This window comes from Sander lucioperca, chromosome 6 (genome assembly GCF_008315115.2).
Source record: "Sander lucioperca isolate FBNREF2018 chromosome 6, SLUC_FBN_1.2, whole genome shotgun sequence".
Lineage (NCBI taxonomy): Eukaryota > Metazoa > Chordata > Actinopteri > Perciformes > Percidae > Sander > Sander lucioperca.
The window spans coordinates 8821206-8837657 of record NC_050178.1 but is presented as its reverse complement, the minus strand read 5'-3'; the positions used below and the strand labels follow the sequence as shown (position 1 = coordinate 8837657).

The 16452-nt window shown below is 40.2% G+C and overlaps 1 protein-coding gene across 2 annotated transcripts; it reads left to right on the top strand.

Moving 5' to 3' along the window:
- Nucleotides 1–1004: 1004 nt before the first annotated feature.
- LOC116051390 (NLR family CARD domain-containing protein 3-like) lies at nt 1005–14877 on the top strand. 2 transcript variants are annotated; one of them, XM_031301773.2, is made up of 16 exons: nt 1005–1112; nt 1878–2083; nt 2457–4266; nt 5461–5634; nt 6125–6298; nt 7309–7482; nt 8016–8189; nt 9146–9201; nt 9397–9452; nt 9631–9677; nt 10806–11023; nt 12058–12323; nt 12719–12835; nt 12982–13123; nt 13372–13411; nt 13447–14877. In XM_031301773.2, exons 3-16 carry the CDS (start codon nt 2654–2656, stop codon nt 13721–13723), a joined length of 3528 nt encoding a protein of 1175 aa, XP_031157633.1. In that variant the 5' UTR covers nt 1005–1112; nt 1878–2083; nt 2457–2653; the 3' UTR covers nt 13724–14877. The 2 variants fall into 2 exon arrangements, with proteins under 2 accessions (XP_031157633.1, XP_031157632.1); XM_031301772.2 differs by having other exon boundaries at nt 2454–4266.
- Nucleotides 14878–16452: the final 1575 nt, after the last annotated feature.

The window sequence follows — 16452 nt, the reverse complement described above, 5'->3', positions numbered from 1 at the left end:
GTGAGTTTTATTAACAATGACCACCCAAATTGATCACATTCATGGCATTGACCAAGAAAATGTTGTCGTTGACTCTAACTCTAAACTCTCCCTCTGTAGCTAGTACTCGTTGCCTTCATTAGTTGGGTTGGTTAGGTCACAGATTCTCCATAACTAACCAGTCTGGTTAGGTTTAGGCAAGTGGTTAAGGTAAGAATGTCAGGGACTCAGGGGCAGCCAATCAAATGCAGAGTAGGGCGGGACATGCCGTCACCATCCATCCTGGGAAAAAGTACTCGCGTTCGGCCGGTTTATAATCAAAGATTATTTAGTATTAGGCTACTAATAATAATTACTGGTTCTAAATAGTCTGCTTATAAAAAAAGAAACACGTTTTAGATCCGAGTTCATAGAGAAACTTTATTATAACACATCCATGCCTTCGGCCCATAGACTGTATTTAACAGTCTATGGTTCGGCCCACATGTTTTTGTCTGTCTTTGTTTTTAAACTCTGGCTCCCTCTTGTGGAGCGTGTTGCTTTCAACTGCAGTGCTGTCTGAAAAATAAAACATTTCAGTGCTATCTAATCTAATCAGTGCTAATGCACTGGTGTTTACATTTTAACATCAAGTATTCAGTAGTGGTTAAATTTATTATTCACTTGCCTATAAAATCCAAATCTTTATGGCCATTATTTTCTTCCATACTTGCATAATGTTTTTAAAAGGCTGAAAAGATTATTCATTTGAGTTTTCCTCTTTCACAACTGCAGCACTAGAGCAAACATGTCCCTGCAAGATCGTCTGTTTCAGAGTTTCAGAGCTGCAAGACAACGCAATTTTTTAACCTACTTGTGTGAACATTATAGTTAAATGTTCATTTTACCTACATTTGTTCAGTTTGTTTTCCTTGCTTTTTAGCTGTGTCTGTTTTCTGTCGTCCTGTAAAGTATTCTTGAAACTGTCTAACTTTGAGAGCAAAGTTGCTCTCAGTATTCCCTCACCTGGCCAATAGAGCTGATTATGATCCGAAGGGAGGAGGAGCAAACTAGTGAAAATATGAAGTCAGACTGCCAGACTCCATTTTACACTCGGCAGAGCAGTGGGAGGAAAACAGACTGGCTGAGGCAAGGTGAGCGTTACTTGCAAATAAAGATTACTCTCATTTTTGATTAAGCTGCTGTTTTTTTTCCCCCCGATTCATTGTTTAGTCTGTTGTACTGTATGTCAAAAAATACCTTCTCAATTAAAAAAATCCGCGGCCTAGAGTCCAAGGCGACGTCTTCTTCTTCCTTTTTTCATTTCCTGGTTGTTGAGCCATCACAGCTACAGCTACTTAACATGTGGCACGCCTAAGTGGAGAGTTGGAGTTAACAGGCAAGCGTTTGCTTTAGCAAAGCTCTTCAAACTCATAGAAATAGAAGGTTATAGTCCAGATTAAGCACTGTTGAAATATCAGCTGAACATAATGTACTGTCAAATCACAGTTTAAACCTCTTCAATCTAACCACTGATTAGACGGCCCAAAGAAAACGGACTAACGCAATATTTAGTGCACCATTGTGATGGCTCAATAATGGTCGAGGGTCACTTAGCATTTCTGGACTGGAAAACAAATTCAAAATCCAAGGTCCATCAGTATTCTCCCCTGTCATACAACACTGTAGGTACATGGAAGTTTGAATCATTTAAAATAAATAATTAATGTTGTGTCTGATTTACAGTATTTAAATCTCTGTTCAAATAATTATTATTGAAGGAAAGAAGGATATATATAACAGCTGATTCCAAACTGTAGTGTATATGTAGGGGAAAGAGCTGCAGGCAACTTTTGAGCTGTGGTTGGTCACCTCTAATGTTTATAAAGATGTTCTAAATAATGGGTTTGTTTCCATAGAGAGAATAAGAGGACACATGGTTCTGTGGAGGAGCTGCTGTCCTGCTGTGCTCTGTGTCAGGATGTCCTGAAGGATCCAGTCTCTACCAGCTGTCGACACTGGTTCTGCAGACAGTGCATCACATACTGGCACCAGTCTGCTTCATCAGGAGACTCCACCTGTCCCCATTGTGGAAAAAGATCCCAAACAAACGGCACTGTACAAAGTAAGACTGTACTTCTGTCTGCTGATGGCATTATGTCTGAAAACAGGATTCTCCTTGTGTTTTTCAGCACAGTCAATAAAGGGGAATTTCTGTATTTTATTACCTTAACCCTATTTTCCTATGCATTTGTGTCTTAAGTTCTCGCTCAATACTGGACCAATTTCAAAGGTTTTTGTTCCCATTAGTCACTTAGATGCAAATGCATGGTGAAATCAGGTCCAGGTTGGAAAAACTACCTAATTTTCCCTTTTTAAGATTTTTATGAACATCATGAAATAAAAAAGAGGCTTTATTGTTTTGTTTGTAATGTTGGTCATAAAAATAATCACCAGATTCTATAAATGTTCTTCTTTGAAACATTTTGTTTCAGCAGATGGCGGTCTGCAGGAGGTTTTAGACGAACATGAGCTCAGTCTGAAGAGGAGATGTAAATGTGTAACTGAAGGAACTGATAAAACGAGAAGTGAAACCCTCCTCAACAGGTTCTACACTACGCTCTACATCACAGAGGGACATAGTGATGAGGTTAATACCCAACATTATGTAAGGCAGCTTGAGACAGCTTCCAAGATGAAGACCATCCAAGACACTCCAATCATGTTCCGCGACGTATTTAATTCCGAATGTGACGTACCGCCAAGGATCAGAGTCGTCCTGACGAACGGCATCTCTGGCGTTGGAAAGTCCTTCGCAGTGCAGAAGTTCACTCTGGATTGGGCAGAGGGCTTGGAAAACCAAAATGTCAGTCTGATGATTCCGCTTCCATTCAGGGAGCTGAACTTGATCAAAGATGAGCCGTACAGTCTTCTCACGCTGATCCAGCTTTTCCATCCCACATTACAACAGATTGAACCAGACAAGCTTAGCGCCTGTCAAGTTATGTTCATCTTTGACGGCCTGGATGAAAGCAAAATCTTACTGGATTTCAAGAACAATGAGGTTGTTTCTGATGTCACACAGATGACATCAATCAACGTGCTGTTGACTAACATCATCCAGGGAAATCTGCTTCCCACGGCTCTCGTCTGGATAACTTCCCGACCTGAAACATCAGGTCAGATCCCTCCTGCATGTATTGACAGGGTAACAGAAGTACGAGGCTTTGTTGATGCCAAGAAGGATGAGTACTTCGGGAGGAAAGTCACTGATGAAGAGATGGCCAGTAGAATCATCTCACATGTCAAGGCATCCAGGAAACTCAACATAATGTGTCTGATCCCAGTCTTCTGCTGGATAACTGCTACAGTTCTGGAAGAAATGTTCACTAAAGACCTGAAAGAAGTGCCGCCCACGACCATGACTGACATGTACTCACACTTCTTGCTGGTTCAGACAAAGCGGAAGAATGATGAAGAACAGGAGACGAGCCCACACAAGTTGACGGAGGCGGACTGGGAAGTTATTTTGAAGCTGGGGAGGCTGGCGTTTGAACAGCTGGAGAAAAGAAACACCATGTTCTGCCAAGAAGAACTGGAACGGTGTGGTCTTGATTTGTCAGAGGCCTCTGTGTACTCAATAGTTTGTACAACGTTTCTCAAAAAAGAGCGTGTGGTCTTCCACAAAACCGCCTACTGCTTCGTTCATCTGAGTGTTCAGGAGTTTCTGGCTGCACTCTACGTGTTTCACTGTTATACCAACAGGAACACGGAGGTACTGAAGGACTTCTTGGGAAAAGACTGGGACAATGAAAACAGTGATGGCAATGATCATGATTACCCATCCCTGAATGACTTCCTGATAAGAGCAATGAAAAAATGCCTTGAAGTTGAAAATGGCCACATGGACATGTTTGCCCGCTTTCTCCACGGCCTCTGTCTGGAGTCCAACCGGAGATCCTTAGGAGGCCTGCTGGGTCAGACAGAAAGCAGTCCAGAAATCATCCAGAAAGCCATCAACAACTTAAAGGAGATGAAAAGTGATGAGATGCCTCCTAACAAAAACATCAACATCTTCCAATGTCTGATGGAGATGAACGACCACTCGTTGCATCAAGAGATCCTAGAGTTCCTGAAGTCAAAGAGCAGATCACAGAAGAAACTCAGTGAGATCCACTGCTCAGCTCTGGTCTACATGCTGCAGCTGTCGGACGAGGTTCTGGATGAGGTGGACCTGCACCAGTACACCACAACACTTTGGGGACGAGAGAGACTGATTCCAGCTGTGACGAATTGCAGAAAGGCTGTGTAAGTCCATATGTAATTCATTTTTAGATTAGTAGTTAACTTCTTCCAGTAAAAAATTTAAAAAAATTCTTATTATACTTTAAATTGTCTTTCTCTTGTTGTTTTGCAAAATATGTCAGTTCTATTTTGTCATAGATGTTCTTGAGCTGTTTGAAATGCAAAATTTTACAGTTATCAGTAAGTGCAGTAAAGTTGTCATTAGCATATTGTAATTACATGAGTACTATGTTAAGGGCAAGACTCCCTGGATGAAGAAGATCTCAATGGGACCTTCCTGGCTAAAACAAAGCACACATAGAAATTAGGGCTGTCGATCGATTAAAAAATGTAATCTAATTAATTACATACTCTGATTAATTAATTGAAATTAATCGCATACATAATTAACGGTGCCTGAACCGATACTTCATAAGAAAGTAAAAAAAGAAAAGGGAAAAAAAAAAAAAAGGGTACTAAACAACAGTCGGTGACATTGAAGAACGGCTTGTTTATTGCTAAGGCCATATGGTCAAAATTAAATGATTTAATAATAATGTATAACAATAACAATAACTTATTCAGGGTTGGCAGGAAGAAGATTTTTACAAGTAAATGTTCCAATTAATGACCCAGGCAGCGCATTCTCGTCTCCCTCATTCATTTTATAGTCCAATGGTGGCTAGAACGGCTCCGGGTCAATATGGAATAGATTAGTCCGCGTTATTTTTTCTCAGATTAATTAATCGAAATGAACGCGTCATTTTGACAGCCCTAATAGAAATACAGAGTTTTTAAAAAAAGATGCTGATACACTTAACATCTTTCTGATGATATCATGTTGAAATAAATAATAAAACTTTATTGGAGCAGGTAGCCGACAAAGAGAGATCCTCTTTTCAACTGTAACTGTTCACTGAGCTGTAAACATGTTTTTCTAATCAACATGACCTCATGATAACTTTGTGGAGAGAGACATGGGATCAGATCACACTGTGGACATTACTCTCTCCCTTCATCTTTTAAGATTCAAGCAAAATAAAAAATTACAAGTCTGCAGGTATGAAAAAGACATAATTATTGTTTCATGTGAAACATAAATATAAGCTCAGCTGAACCACTGACATGGAGAGCCAATGTTAACCAAAACCGGATATGTCGAACTGTTTTGTCATCCAGTGCATGAATTAAGGTGTCCTCTTTTATGTGTCATAACAGACTTTCTGGCTGTGGAATCACAGATATTAACTGTGAATTTGTGGCCTCTGCTCTGAAGTCCAACCCCTCCCATCTGAGGGAGCTGGACCTGACTGACAACAACCTGAAGCAATCAGTAGTAACGCTTCTGTCTGCTGGACTGGAGAGTCCCAACTGTAAACTGGAGACACTAAGGTCAGTTTCAAATCCTTGACTTAGTTTCACATACTTGGTTCGTACATTTTCTGCGTTTGCCTGAGCACGAATAAATATAATTTCCTGCAACATGTTCTGTCTTTCAGGATGGCTAAACAGTTAGTAAAGTAATGAAAAGTTGAGAAAGGAAATTTGACAGTTTTTTAGAGTACCACATACTCACATTGCGGTCCCATCAGTCAGTGAACATGATATCAGTACTGATGAGGCTGACAGTAATAAACAACGTTGTTTGAGATCTGATGATGGCAGATAAAACAGGCTGTCAACAGTTTGAGCTTGGATCATTAATTGATTTGTATCTACACCATTGCTGACATTATGGTAGTCCACAATAACAGAATGACAGTTACTTTTTAGGAAAAAGCATATTGATTAGGGCATAGTAATGTTGAGCTACACACTACACTGAAGAGATCTGATCGGTCAATCTACTATCTAAATTCTATCTACATCATTCTTTATCCAGAATGATGGGCTGCAATTTGTCAGAGATCAGCTGTGCTTCTCTGGCCCTAGCTCTGAAGATCAACCCCTCCAGTTTGAGAGAGCTGGAGCTGAGTAACAACAAGCTGCAGGATTCTGGAGTGAAGCTGCTGTGTGGTTTTCTAGAGAGTATACACTGTAGACTGGAGACTCTGAGGTCAGACATATTTTTTTACTTCTGTGCTGAGATTATATTTTGTGAAAGTTGTGGTGACACTACTCTATCAACGATGTTTCACTTCCGGGATTGCTCCGGGGCCACCCGAAATTCCGCCAGATGTCCCTCATTTCGGCCGGATGTCCGTCACCTTCCCCTTTCTTTGTGTTGGCATTTCAAACTCTGGTGGATTTATGAGGACTATGGTTAACTGCTCCTCAGAATCTCTGCAACGTAAATTAGGAGTGCGGGAAAAAAAAAATCAATGCAGCATAGTATCATGATATTTTCCATGGCAATACTGTATCGATACACAGACGCCAAGTATGGATCTTTTTAATATATAAATTGCACATGAGAATTTAACCTTTTGGTACTAGAATACTAAGATCAATTGCTTTTTCAAGTCCACTAGATGGAAAATTGAAGTGAGATGAACAAACCAGAGACATTTCTTTTTTTTAGACCAAACAGATGTCAACAAAGTTGTGCTTTGTGGACATAATTAGAAGTTGGAAAAAAGGTAATGAATTGCAATATATCACAATGTTTAAAAACGCAGTAATATCGTATCATGACGTAAGTCTCGTGATAATATTGTATCATGATTCCCACCTCTAGGGTAAATTGAGACAGCTAGCTAGACTATAATTGTGTGTTCGTACTGTAGCGTTCAGGCTCTGTACAAGAGGTAATACCGAGCTCTGGAAGCCCACAGACTGCTACAATCATTTGTTCCTCCATTTCTGATTAAACAGCATCAGGACATCAGAAGAATCTAAACGCTGATAGGCTTTTGCAACACATTGTTCAATTAATATTACTGAGACCTCTCTTTTTGTATTTTACAGTTTTTAACCTGCATCCTGTTGGGTTCAGGTGTTTGGATTTTCCCTTTTTTTTAAACTTTTACCTTCGAAACCTTCTTCTGCTTTGAACAGATAATCAAACATAAGATTTTTAAACAGGAAAATTGTCTTCTAAAGTTACATCATTTATTCTTTATTTAGATTGAGGAGGTGCAATTTGTCAAAGATCAGCTGTGGTTCTCTGGCCTCGGCTCTGAAGTCCAATGCCTCCCATCTGAGAGAGCTGGACCTGGACAACAACAAGCTGGAGGACTCAGGAGTGAAGCTGCTGTGTGATTTTCTGAAGAATCAACACTGTAGACTGGACACTCTGAGGTCAGTTCACTGACTCTCTTGTTAGTATTGAGAGCTTATCTTTAACATTTGAACACAATGTAAGTACATTCATAACATGCATCCATACATTTTCTTTTGTATATATTTTTATTTTTCTTGTACTAAATTTAGTCTGCATTCGCAAAAGACGTGCTTATCTCAAAGAAACTGTAGAAAATGTCCACTCTGGTAGTTGTAGTAAATTAATGTTTCTACGTTTTGGTAAAGGCTCACATCTGCATACAGACGATCATCTGAACTGTTTGTTTTAATGTGATGAAGTTAACTTTCTGAAGTAGAAATATTTCTTTGGTTTCCATTCATTTCAATGTGTTTTCTTAAATAATAAACTAGAAGTCTGATGTAATGATGATCCACAGTGACAAGGTCCAACTACTCATTTTATGGACAAGTTAATTGATAAATTAACTAAGGACATAGTTATGTCAAGCTACACATTTAAAACTTGAACACATCTGATTGAATAATAAATAAATTTCATTAATTTTTTTTTTTTTTTTATTATTATTCAGATTGTGGCACTGCAGTTTGTCAGAGATCAGCTGTGCTTCTTTGGCCTCAGCTCTGAGGTCCAACCCCTCCAGTCTGAGAGAGCTGGAGCTGAGTCTCAACAGGCTGCAGGATTCTGGGTTGAAGCTGCTGTCTGCTCTTGTGGAGAGTCCACGCTGTAGACTGGAGACTCTGAGGTCAGTGAGGGGGCCAACTCAGTCCATGCTGGTTCAGCAGTATTTTAATAAACCCATGGAGATTAAGGCCAGCTGCACACTGTCTGCGTGGCGTGAGTGTGGCATTTCTGTTGTGTGTCAGTTGCGTGGCGGCTGCGTGGCGTTTTCTGTCTTTGCACACCAGAAACGTGTCTGACGCGGTGCTGCTGCTAGCCTTGTCTGTACACATGTTTCCCACTGATAAAATGAAATACCATGTTAAACATAAATATATACTGATTTGATTACAGCAAAGATAACGTCAGCAGTAGGCTATTGACGGCAAAATAGGCTACAGAATATTTCGTTCTGTATTGACAGGTGCAATAGGCTATTTGAAAATAGATAATTATTTAATATTTTTTTGAATTACATTTATATCTGCATTTATGTCAAAACCTAGAGACTTTCAAACATAAAAAGCTCGAGCCTCGCCTGAGACGTGCGTGTCACGCAGGCAGTGTACAAGCTCTAACCTGTTAACATGGGAGCCAAAATAAAAATGGACACGCCACGCAGCTGACACGCTCACGCCACGCAGCCAGTGTGCAGCCGGCCTAATGTGTCTCTAACAGTAGGCTATCCCTTCATCTTATGTTTTGTTTCTTCCACAAACCATAAAATGCAAACTGACAATGCAAAGCCAAGCAACATTTTACAGTCGGTTGCCACTTTTGAACCGACCAGTGGGATTTTACAGGAGAGTGAAAACGTTTGTTTGCCTATGATGTTTTTGGATCTAGACTGACTAGTTATTTCCTCTAATGCGGGCTCAGAACATCGGCTGCAGTCAGTTGTAGTTTTTGCAGAGAAGATGTGATGCGATATAAAGCATTAGCTCAGTTGGCTCATGTCAGGACTCTGAATTTGGCTTACTCAAAGAACAAACAATTATTTTAAACTTGAGCTATAACTTTTGGGATTGTGTATCTCTACAGGATCAATGGCAAGATTATTAGACATGTGGCAAGTTCAGCTGAGAAACACAAAAAAAGTGAGTATTGAAAAAATGTCCCCATTCATCAAACTATTTTACTTTAAAATGAGTATGTCCTCATTGTATAACAAAAATATTTGTCAATTCCATTTTTGTTCAAGCTGAAAATATTTAAGTATTTTCCCTGCTAATGTTTCTGACCCTGATTCATGTTTTCATTGTTGTTCTTTCTCCTTCACTTCTCTCCATCAGATGACTCCAGTGTCAAACTGGATGTGAAAACAATACTGCCCGAGGATTACAGAAAGGTGAGAGAGGAGCAGTTGTATGTGTGAAGTATATTTATTGAGATTTCACCACTGAACAAAATGTAATGAATTTGTACCAAGTCAGCAGAGGGCGAGTAGTTGTGGTTTGTTTTCATTTAATTAGAATTTAACTTGACTTCTATTAAAATAACTAACTTTGTGCTTTTCTTAATTCCAGACTCCATTATCCTTCTCACCTGAACGCACAACTGAAGGTTCATACAGGTAATCCTATAATATGACAACACTATTCCAACGTATTTCATGGTTCGTCAAGTTGTGTCAAGGGTCTGTTGTCTGTGGCGAGCTAGTCAAAGCTGAACACTGTAGGTCGAATAATCATAACACACCCAGCGGTCACAGCAGTATGGACCTGGACCTCATTGATCAAACTGTGTAAAGTCCATATAAAACAAAAAATCTGATTCATTAAACTGTGCACACACCATGCACACTAACTTCTTTTATTTCCCTTCAACTCATTGAAGAGCCTCATTCTGCCCGCGTCAGTTAACCATCAATGGTCAATGAACATTCATACATATTGTTGTTCTTCAAACTAAACAAATGGTGAGAGGCTGGTGGCTGCAGCAGCTGTTAATGCAGGCAGTTCAAGAAACTGAACAAACAGGTCAGACATGGAGGTGGATGCTTTAAAGGCTTTGCAGCCAGCTCAACACCAGAGAATGAACTGGTGGAGGCATGTAGACACCATAGCTGCATTTATATAATCTTATATATTTTGCCTCTCATTCATTCACACACTAATGGCAGCAAGCTACCACGCAAAGTGCTGGCCACACCATCAGGAGAAACTTAGGTTTCCGGTACTGGTTCAGGTGACTTAAACGCAAAACACAGAGGCAACATTGCAGCTATGATGACCTGAGGGTGGCTGATGAGGAAATGAGATGCAGGTGAGGAGGTGGGCGGCGAAGGCCAGGCAGAGCAGATGAGGGAAGTGGCAACAGGTGTGAAGATGGGCGGGGCAGTGAGGTGATGGGGAAAGGAGGGAATGTCCGAGGACATCTAGTGGATGGATGGAATATGGCAATGAAGGGATCTTGGGGATTTGGGTCCTTCTCATTTCCCTTATATTGCGTCCCCCGGCTCCTCCACTTGCCTCCCTTCCTCACGTCTTAGTCTGTCCCACCGAGGAAGCACGGGAGAGACGGGGGAAATCGTGGGAGGAGAGAGGAAATAAGGAAATGTGTTTTTAGAGGGATGAGACGTCCTTTCCTCTGAAGCGTCACGTGAATTTGTCAACTGTATGGGCGGAGTTAGCAACGGCTTTCAGCTGCACGGCTTCGATATATGCTTGTTACATTAATTAGTCCCTTCGGTGTCCTACAGGTTCAGATGTCCTGGTCCAGGTGTGTTCCAGTGTAGTTTGACTGGACTGGTGTTTGTTATGGCTCAGGAGGCGGAGCTGCTGTACAGGACTGTCCAATGGGATCAGAGCCTCCTCCAACCAGCTGGCAAGAAGGCTGCAGGGCCGCTGTTCAACATCAAGTGTTCTGAGGACGCTGCTGTCCTTCAGCTCCACCTCCCACACTGTGAAACAAAGGATGGTAAAGACATGGCTGTACACAGTGTCAAAACATAAATTAGTAACATTTGCAAAGATTAATATGAACGTGTAGCATTGAAAAATATACATAGGCGTCATATTGATGTTCTTCTTTCCTTCAATAATAACTCTTTGAACAGAGAAATGCATAATTCAGACACAACATGTATTTACATTTTCAAACTTCCATTTAGTTGATGTCCCCACAGTGTTGCATGATGGGAAAATACTGTTGGACCTTGGGTTTTGAATTAGTTTTCCATACCAGAAAGGCTAAGTGACCCTCGATCATTATTGAAACAGTGCTGTGCTCTAAATATTAAGTTGAGTCGGTTTTTCTTTGGGCCCTCTGCAGTCTACTCAGAGGTTAGCTTGAAGAGGTTTAAACTGTGATTTTTCAGTCCACAGTATGACACAGCTGATATCCCAATAGTGCAAACCCTAGACTAACCTATTTCTATTGTAGTTGCGAAAGCAACATATTGCCTGTTAATTCCAGCTTGTTATAGACTGTGTTATTGTGTACTTTGTGCACACAGAAACAGGAACCTGTTTGCACACATTTTGATAGTAAGCTTCCAGTTTCTTTAACCAATGGCTTACAGTTTTCATCCAACTGTTGCTCAGAGGTATGTTTTTTTTTGCCCTTTTAGTTCCCAGTCTGGTTGAACCATTGTACATCGCTTGGTTCTCCATGTACAAAACAAACTCTTCACTCAATAACATCCATTTGTAAAGAGGACTTTCTCCAACCTAAAAGCACAAAAGACCATTCAGACATAGAGTAGTGCTCTTAGACATCTGACTGTAATCAAGCTCTCGTGGCAGGAGAATACAAACGGTATTGTATATAAAGTTATAATGAAGCTTATCACTAAATGCACACATCCAGACACACCACATCTGGGACAGAAAAGTAATAACACATTCAAAAATAATAGGTAAAGGATAGAGGCAAACTGGTACGTCATTGGGAGGAGAAATGCTACTGTTTTAGCAGTAATGTAAAGGTTTAACAGCTCTTTGCTTTCACAGCGCTGCTCGTTGATGGCCTGTTGTCTGTCGTCCACATCACCAATGACGGAATGAGCATCTTGAAGCCGCTGGAGATTACAGTAACTCATGCTGTCGTAAAGGTCCCTCACCTCGCTGCCTTTGGCCTGGTCTGGGATTTCGTTAAAAGGTTTCTGAACATGACCCTGCCAATAGAGGGCCAAGTTCTGCTGGTCCTCCGACCACACTACGCAGGGCATCAAGTACTCGAAGTGTTGCTGCTGCCTGACAACGTCCTTCTAGATGAGGTAAAGCTATCTGTCATATGTTCTCACCATCAGCCTAAACTCTTGTTTTAAGCCACAGCAGTTTCCACAGAGATGATTCACACTCTGCTTCTCGTGTTGTGGTTAAAAAATCAAAATCAATCTGAACTGTAGATCTTTAGATTGCTCTTTAGTTTGTAGGCTTTTTTTCTGGAAGCTCTCTCAGCCTGTTTTTCTGTCTGCCAGTGTCATTCGTAATATTTCCTATTTTATGTTTTAATTAACTTTTAAAGCATGTCCTCATTATGTTTTTAATTGACTGTAATTCTCAATCTGCAAAGCACGTTGGTCAACATTTGTTTTTAAATTCTCTATAAATAAAATTGTCTTGACTATCTGAGCATAAATTAAACTAATAAAAAATGTCTTTACTAAAGGTTGAAAAGAAACGACGAGGTGCAGAGTACGTCACATCCTTTTCCAAATGTTACCTCGGCTTTGGTCAAAGTTACAGTGTCCACTGTGAACCTGACAGCTTCATAATACAGCCTGATGTGAGTCAAGTCACTTTTAATTCTTATAAACATAATCCTCAATAATAATACAATGTCTGGCTGCATGTAGATTCACAATCAGGGAATTACCAGATAAACATTTTTATAACTGGTTTTGAAAATAACGCATTGCTAATGGTTTTCAGTCTGCACCCTTTCACTCAAAGTATGGACCAAATTTGCATCCGACGTTTGAAGTTTTCCTGACTACGAACACGGAGGAAGTGACTTTGATGGTTCAGGACCAGGAGAGGAAAGTAATCTGGAAACGTCAGGTGTTACTGAAAGGTAAAGACGTCACCCACCTGCAACAGCACTACACCTGATGTCAAGAGTTCAGCCATACACCGGAAGAGAATAGATATGTAGCTCTTCTGCACATTCAGGAACTTACAGAGCAGATATGTTGCTGTAGCAGATAAAAACATGACATTTAATTTCAGTTTATTTTACAATTTTGTTATTTCTGAGAGAGCTCTGTGTAAAAGTGATTGTTGGTTATATGACAAAAGTATTTTTCCCTGGTTATCTTCAAGGTCCAAGAGGTGAAATTCCACAGAGAAATATCCCAGCATTGGACAGCGTCCCAGCAGGAGAAGGCGTCCAGCAGGGGACGGCATCCCAGGTGACAAGAAGCTGCACACCAGTCAAATAGAGTTTCTTGACAGAGTGTCTGAACCTGTTCTAGACCAGCTTCTAGATAAACTTCTTGAGCTTCACGTGATGAATGATGCTGAAATGCAGTCAGCCAGAACAAAAGCCAAAGCAGAAAAAGCAGTAGAAGTGATCGACATGGTGCAAAGAAAGGGAGCTGAAGCCTGCTCCGTTCTGATCGCTGCTCTCCGTGAGGTGGATCCAGGCCTTTCCACAGTGCTGAACTTAAGCTGAAGCAAAAGCAAGAAACTGTGGAGTGTGATGATGATGATGATGATGATGAATCTCTATAACGGCTGTCTGTTTGGCCGGGAAAGCCTCGTTTTTAATGTCATTTCATCCACGACCACCCCCGGAAAGGATCTTTTGACTCCCTTGGGGGTCGGGATCCTCAGGTTGAGAACCACTGGTCTAGACTACTGTAACTCACTCCTCTCATGCTTAATCAAACACAGCCTTTCTAGACTATAGTTAATTCAAAATGCTGGTGCCAGACTCCTTATTAACTCTAACAAAAGGCTACATACACTTCCAATTTTAGCTTCATGGCTACCTTTGCGTTTTTCAAGTTTAACTGACGCAGACACACAGAAACAGACAGGATGAAGCTCTCCATTCACTACACTAATCCTACAATGCTGAACCTTCCCACGGAGGTGTGGGTGTGTTTGTGTTTTAGAACGTAAGCGCTGCGAGACAATCAGAAAATAACATTTTATTCTTTTGATTCACTGCGTTGTACGGCGCTACCACCACTGCTGCGCGCTCTCTCTCTGGCTGTTGAGCCAGGGAGGAGGGGCCAACTTTGAACTATGTGTTTACAAACTTGTTACTCACTACATATTATACCTTTAAGGCCCGGATGGGACTAAACCCTGAGTATATCAGTAATTGTTAAATTCCATATGAGCCTAGTGTTTCCTGAGATCCTCCGATGCGTCCCATTTTACAGATTCCAAGATCTAGATAAACAAAGTATACAAGACATTGAAACAATGGAATTGATAATTAAAGTTTATCCTTTTTATTTTGTTCTTTTATTAGTTTTTTAATTGGATTCTATTTTGCTATTAAGCACTTTGTTCTGAAAAGTTGTATATAAATAAAGTTTATAATTATTAACAGAACTGTTTGTATTGCGAGGATGAATCAGACGTCTACACGTCTTTTCCCTACTACATTTCTAATAAACGTTTTTCTAATTAAAATCTCTGCAAAAATATTTTGGATTTCAGTTTTCCTACTTCACAACTGCAGCACTCAGAGAGCAAACAATAGGTCAAGAGCAAATGGATTCCGACTGTTTCAGAGTAAACTTAGCTCTGTAAGATCAGTCTGCAATATGAGAGCAAATGTACATCCATGAATAAAGATTTGCCCTCAAAGTTTCAACGTTTCTGAACTTTTTTTTTCTAAAAAAGCACCAGCTTTTAGATCACCTTTTACAAGGTTTCAAACCTGGAAAACAAACCTTAATACACCAGTGACCCATTTGAAAGTCTGAATGTGTTGGAGAAACACTGTAAAAAGAGTGCTGCAGTTGTGAAGAAGGAAAACTCAAATGCTAAATGTTTTTCAGCCTATCAAAACATTACGCAAGCCTTCAGTTTCAATCTTACAAAACCATTATAAGATTTCAAGCAAGTTTTGAATTATGACATTATATTCATCCCATATGGAAGAACTTGCCTAGCCTTTACAGAGCCCTAACCTTACCTCCATTCAACACTTTGGGATGAATAAGGAAGCAGGCTGTGAGCCAGGCCTCATCGCCCAACATCAGTGGCTGACCTCAATGGGAGCAAATTCCTGCAAAATCCTTCTCAGAAAAGTGTAGATTATTATAGCAACATGTTAATGCCCATGGTTTAAGAGTGAGATGTTCAACAATCACATATAGTTGTAATGTTCAGGTGTCCCCATAACTTTGACTAGTGTATTTCAAAGTTTAAATCAACAGAAAACGGAGACTGTTTTCTACCTTGTGGATGAGTCCCGATTTTCTCAATATCACACAAATGGCTTGAGCTAAAAGTGTCTACCCAGTTAATCCACTACAAACTGTGGGTGGTGCAATAATATGCAGATTAACTCGTTGCAACAGCCCCATTCCAGCTACAGCAGATAAAACCTCCATTAACTTTCATTAGACTTCTCACTTCTCCATTCTTCACATAGATGAGTAATATTAAACCACTGTGAAACAACAGTGAGGTGAGTGTGAGGCGTGACTGTCAGCCTGCACACATTGTAACTCTGGAAGTGGGTCTTGTTACTAAAGGAGGAATTACCAGCTTCACCTCATAATCCTGTTGCTCCAACAAGGAAACAGATGGGAGTACGAGCAAGGTTTCTACCAACGGGAGACGAGCATGCCACACACTGTTTCCTCTTGAACCTTCATGAATAAGACGTCTCTGGATCTTTTCAGTGTGCTGCAAATATTTCTAGTTTCATTTCTTACATTTTAATCTTAGGAGGGATCTTCTTCTCAGGTGTTGAATTTCCTTCATCCAGGAGCTTGTCAGCCAATCATCCGATCATGGTATAGTTTGGATGGTGTTTGTATAACGTATAACATGTAACATCCTTTCGCAATACACAATGTGCCATAATAAGAAGTGCATGTACGTACCTGGGTGTAATAAGACTATTGTTTCCTAGATATGTTAAACACACCAGCCAAATGTGCAATAAGACTGAACTAATTGTTGATTTAACTGTATCTAATAACCTGTGCCCTGATATTTATGCACCCATGTGTCTTTCAGAGTTATTTTACTCAGTGCTACATTTGGATTTCAAACATCTAATTTAAGTATTTGTACAAAATGCACAGGAAACAATATACACATTGAACCCCAATGAATACTGAAAACACTTGATGCCACAATAGAAGAAAAAAAAATCCAGATGGGTTTCTTTTCTTTTTGAGCTAAAATGAAACCCTCTTTGCTGCAGCC

Coding starts and splice junctions, on each gene's coding strand:
- LOC116051390 (XM_031301773.2), top strand. CDS start 2,654: ATGAAGACCATCCAAGACACTCCAATCATGTTCCGCGACGTATTTAAT. Junction 6,299..7,308: donor TGTAGACTGGAGACTCTGAG/GTCAGACATATT, acceptor TTCTTTATTTAG/ATTGAGGAGGTGCAATTTGT. Junction 9,202..9,396: donor AGCTGAGAAACACAAAAAAA/GTGAGTATTGAA, acceptor TCTCTCCATCAG/ATGACTCCAGTGTCAAACTG.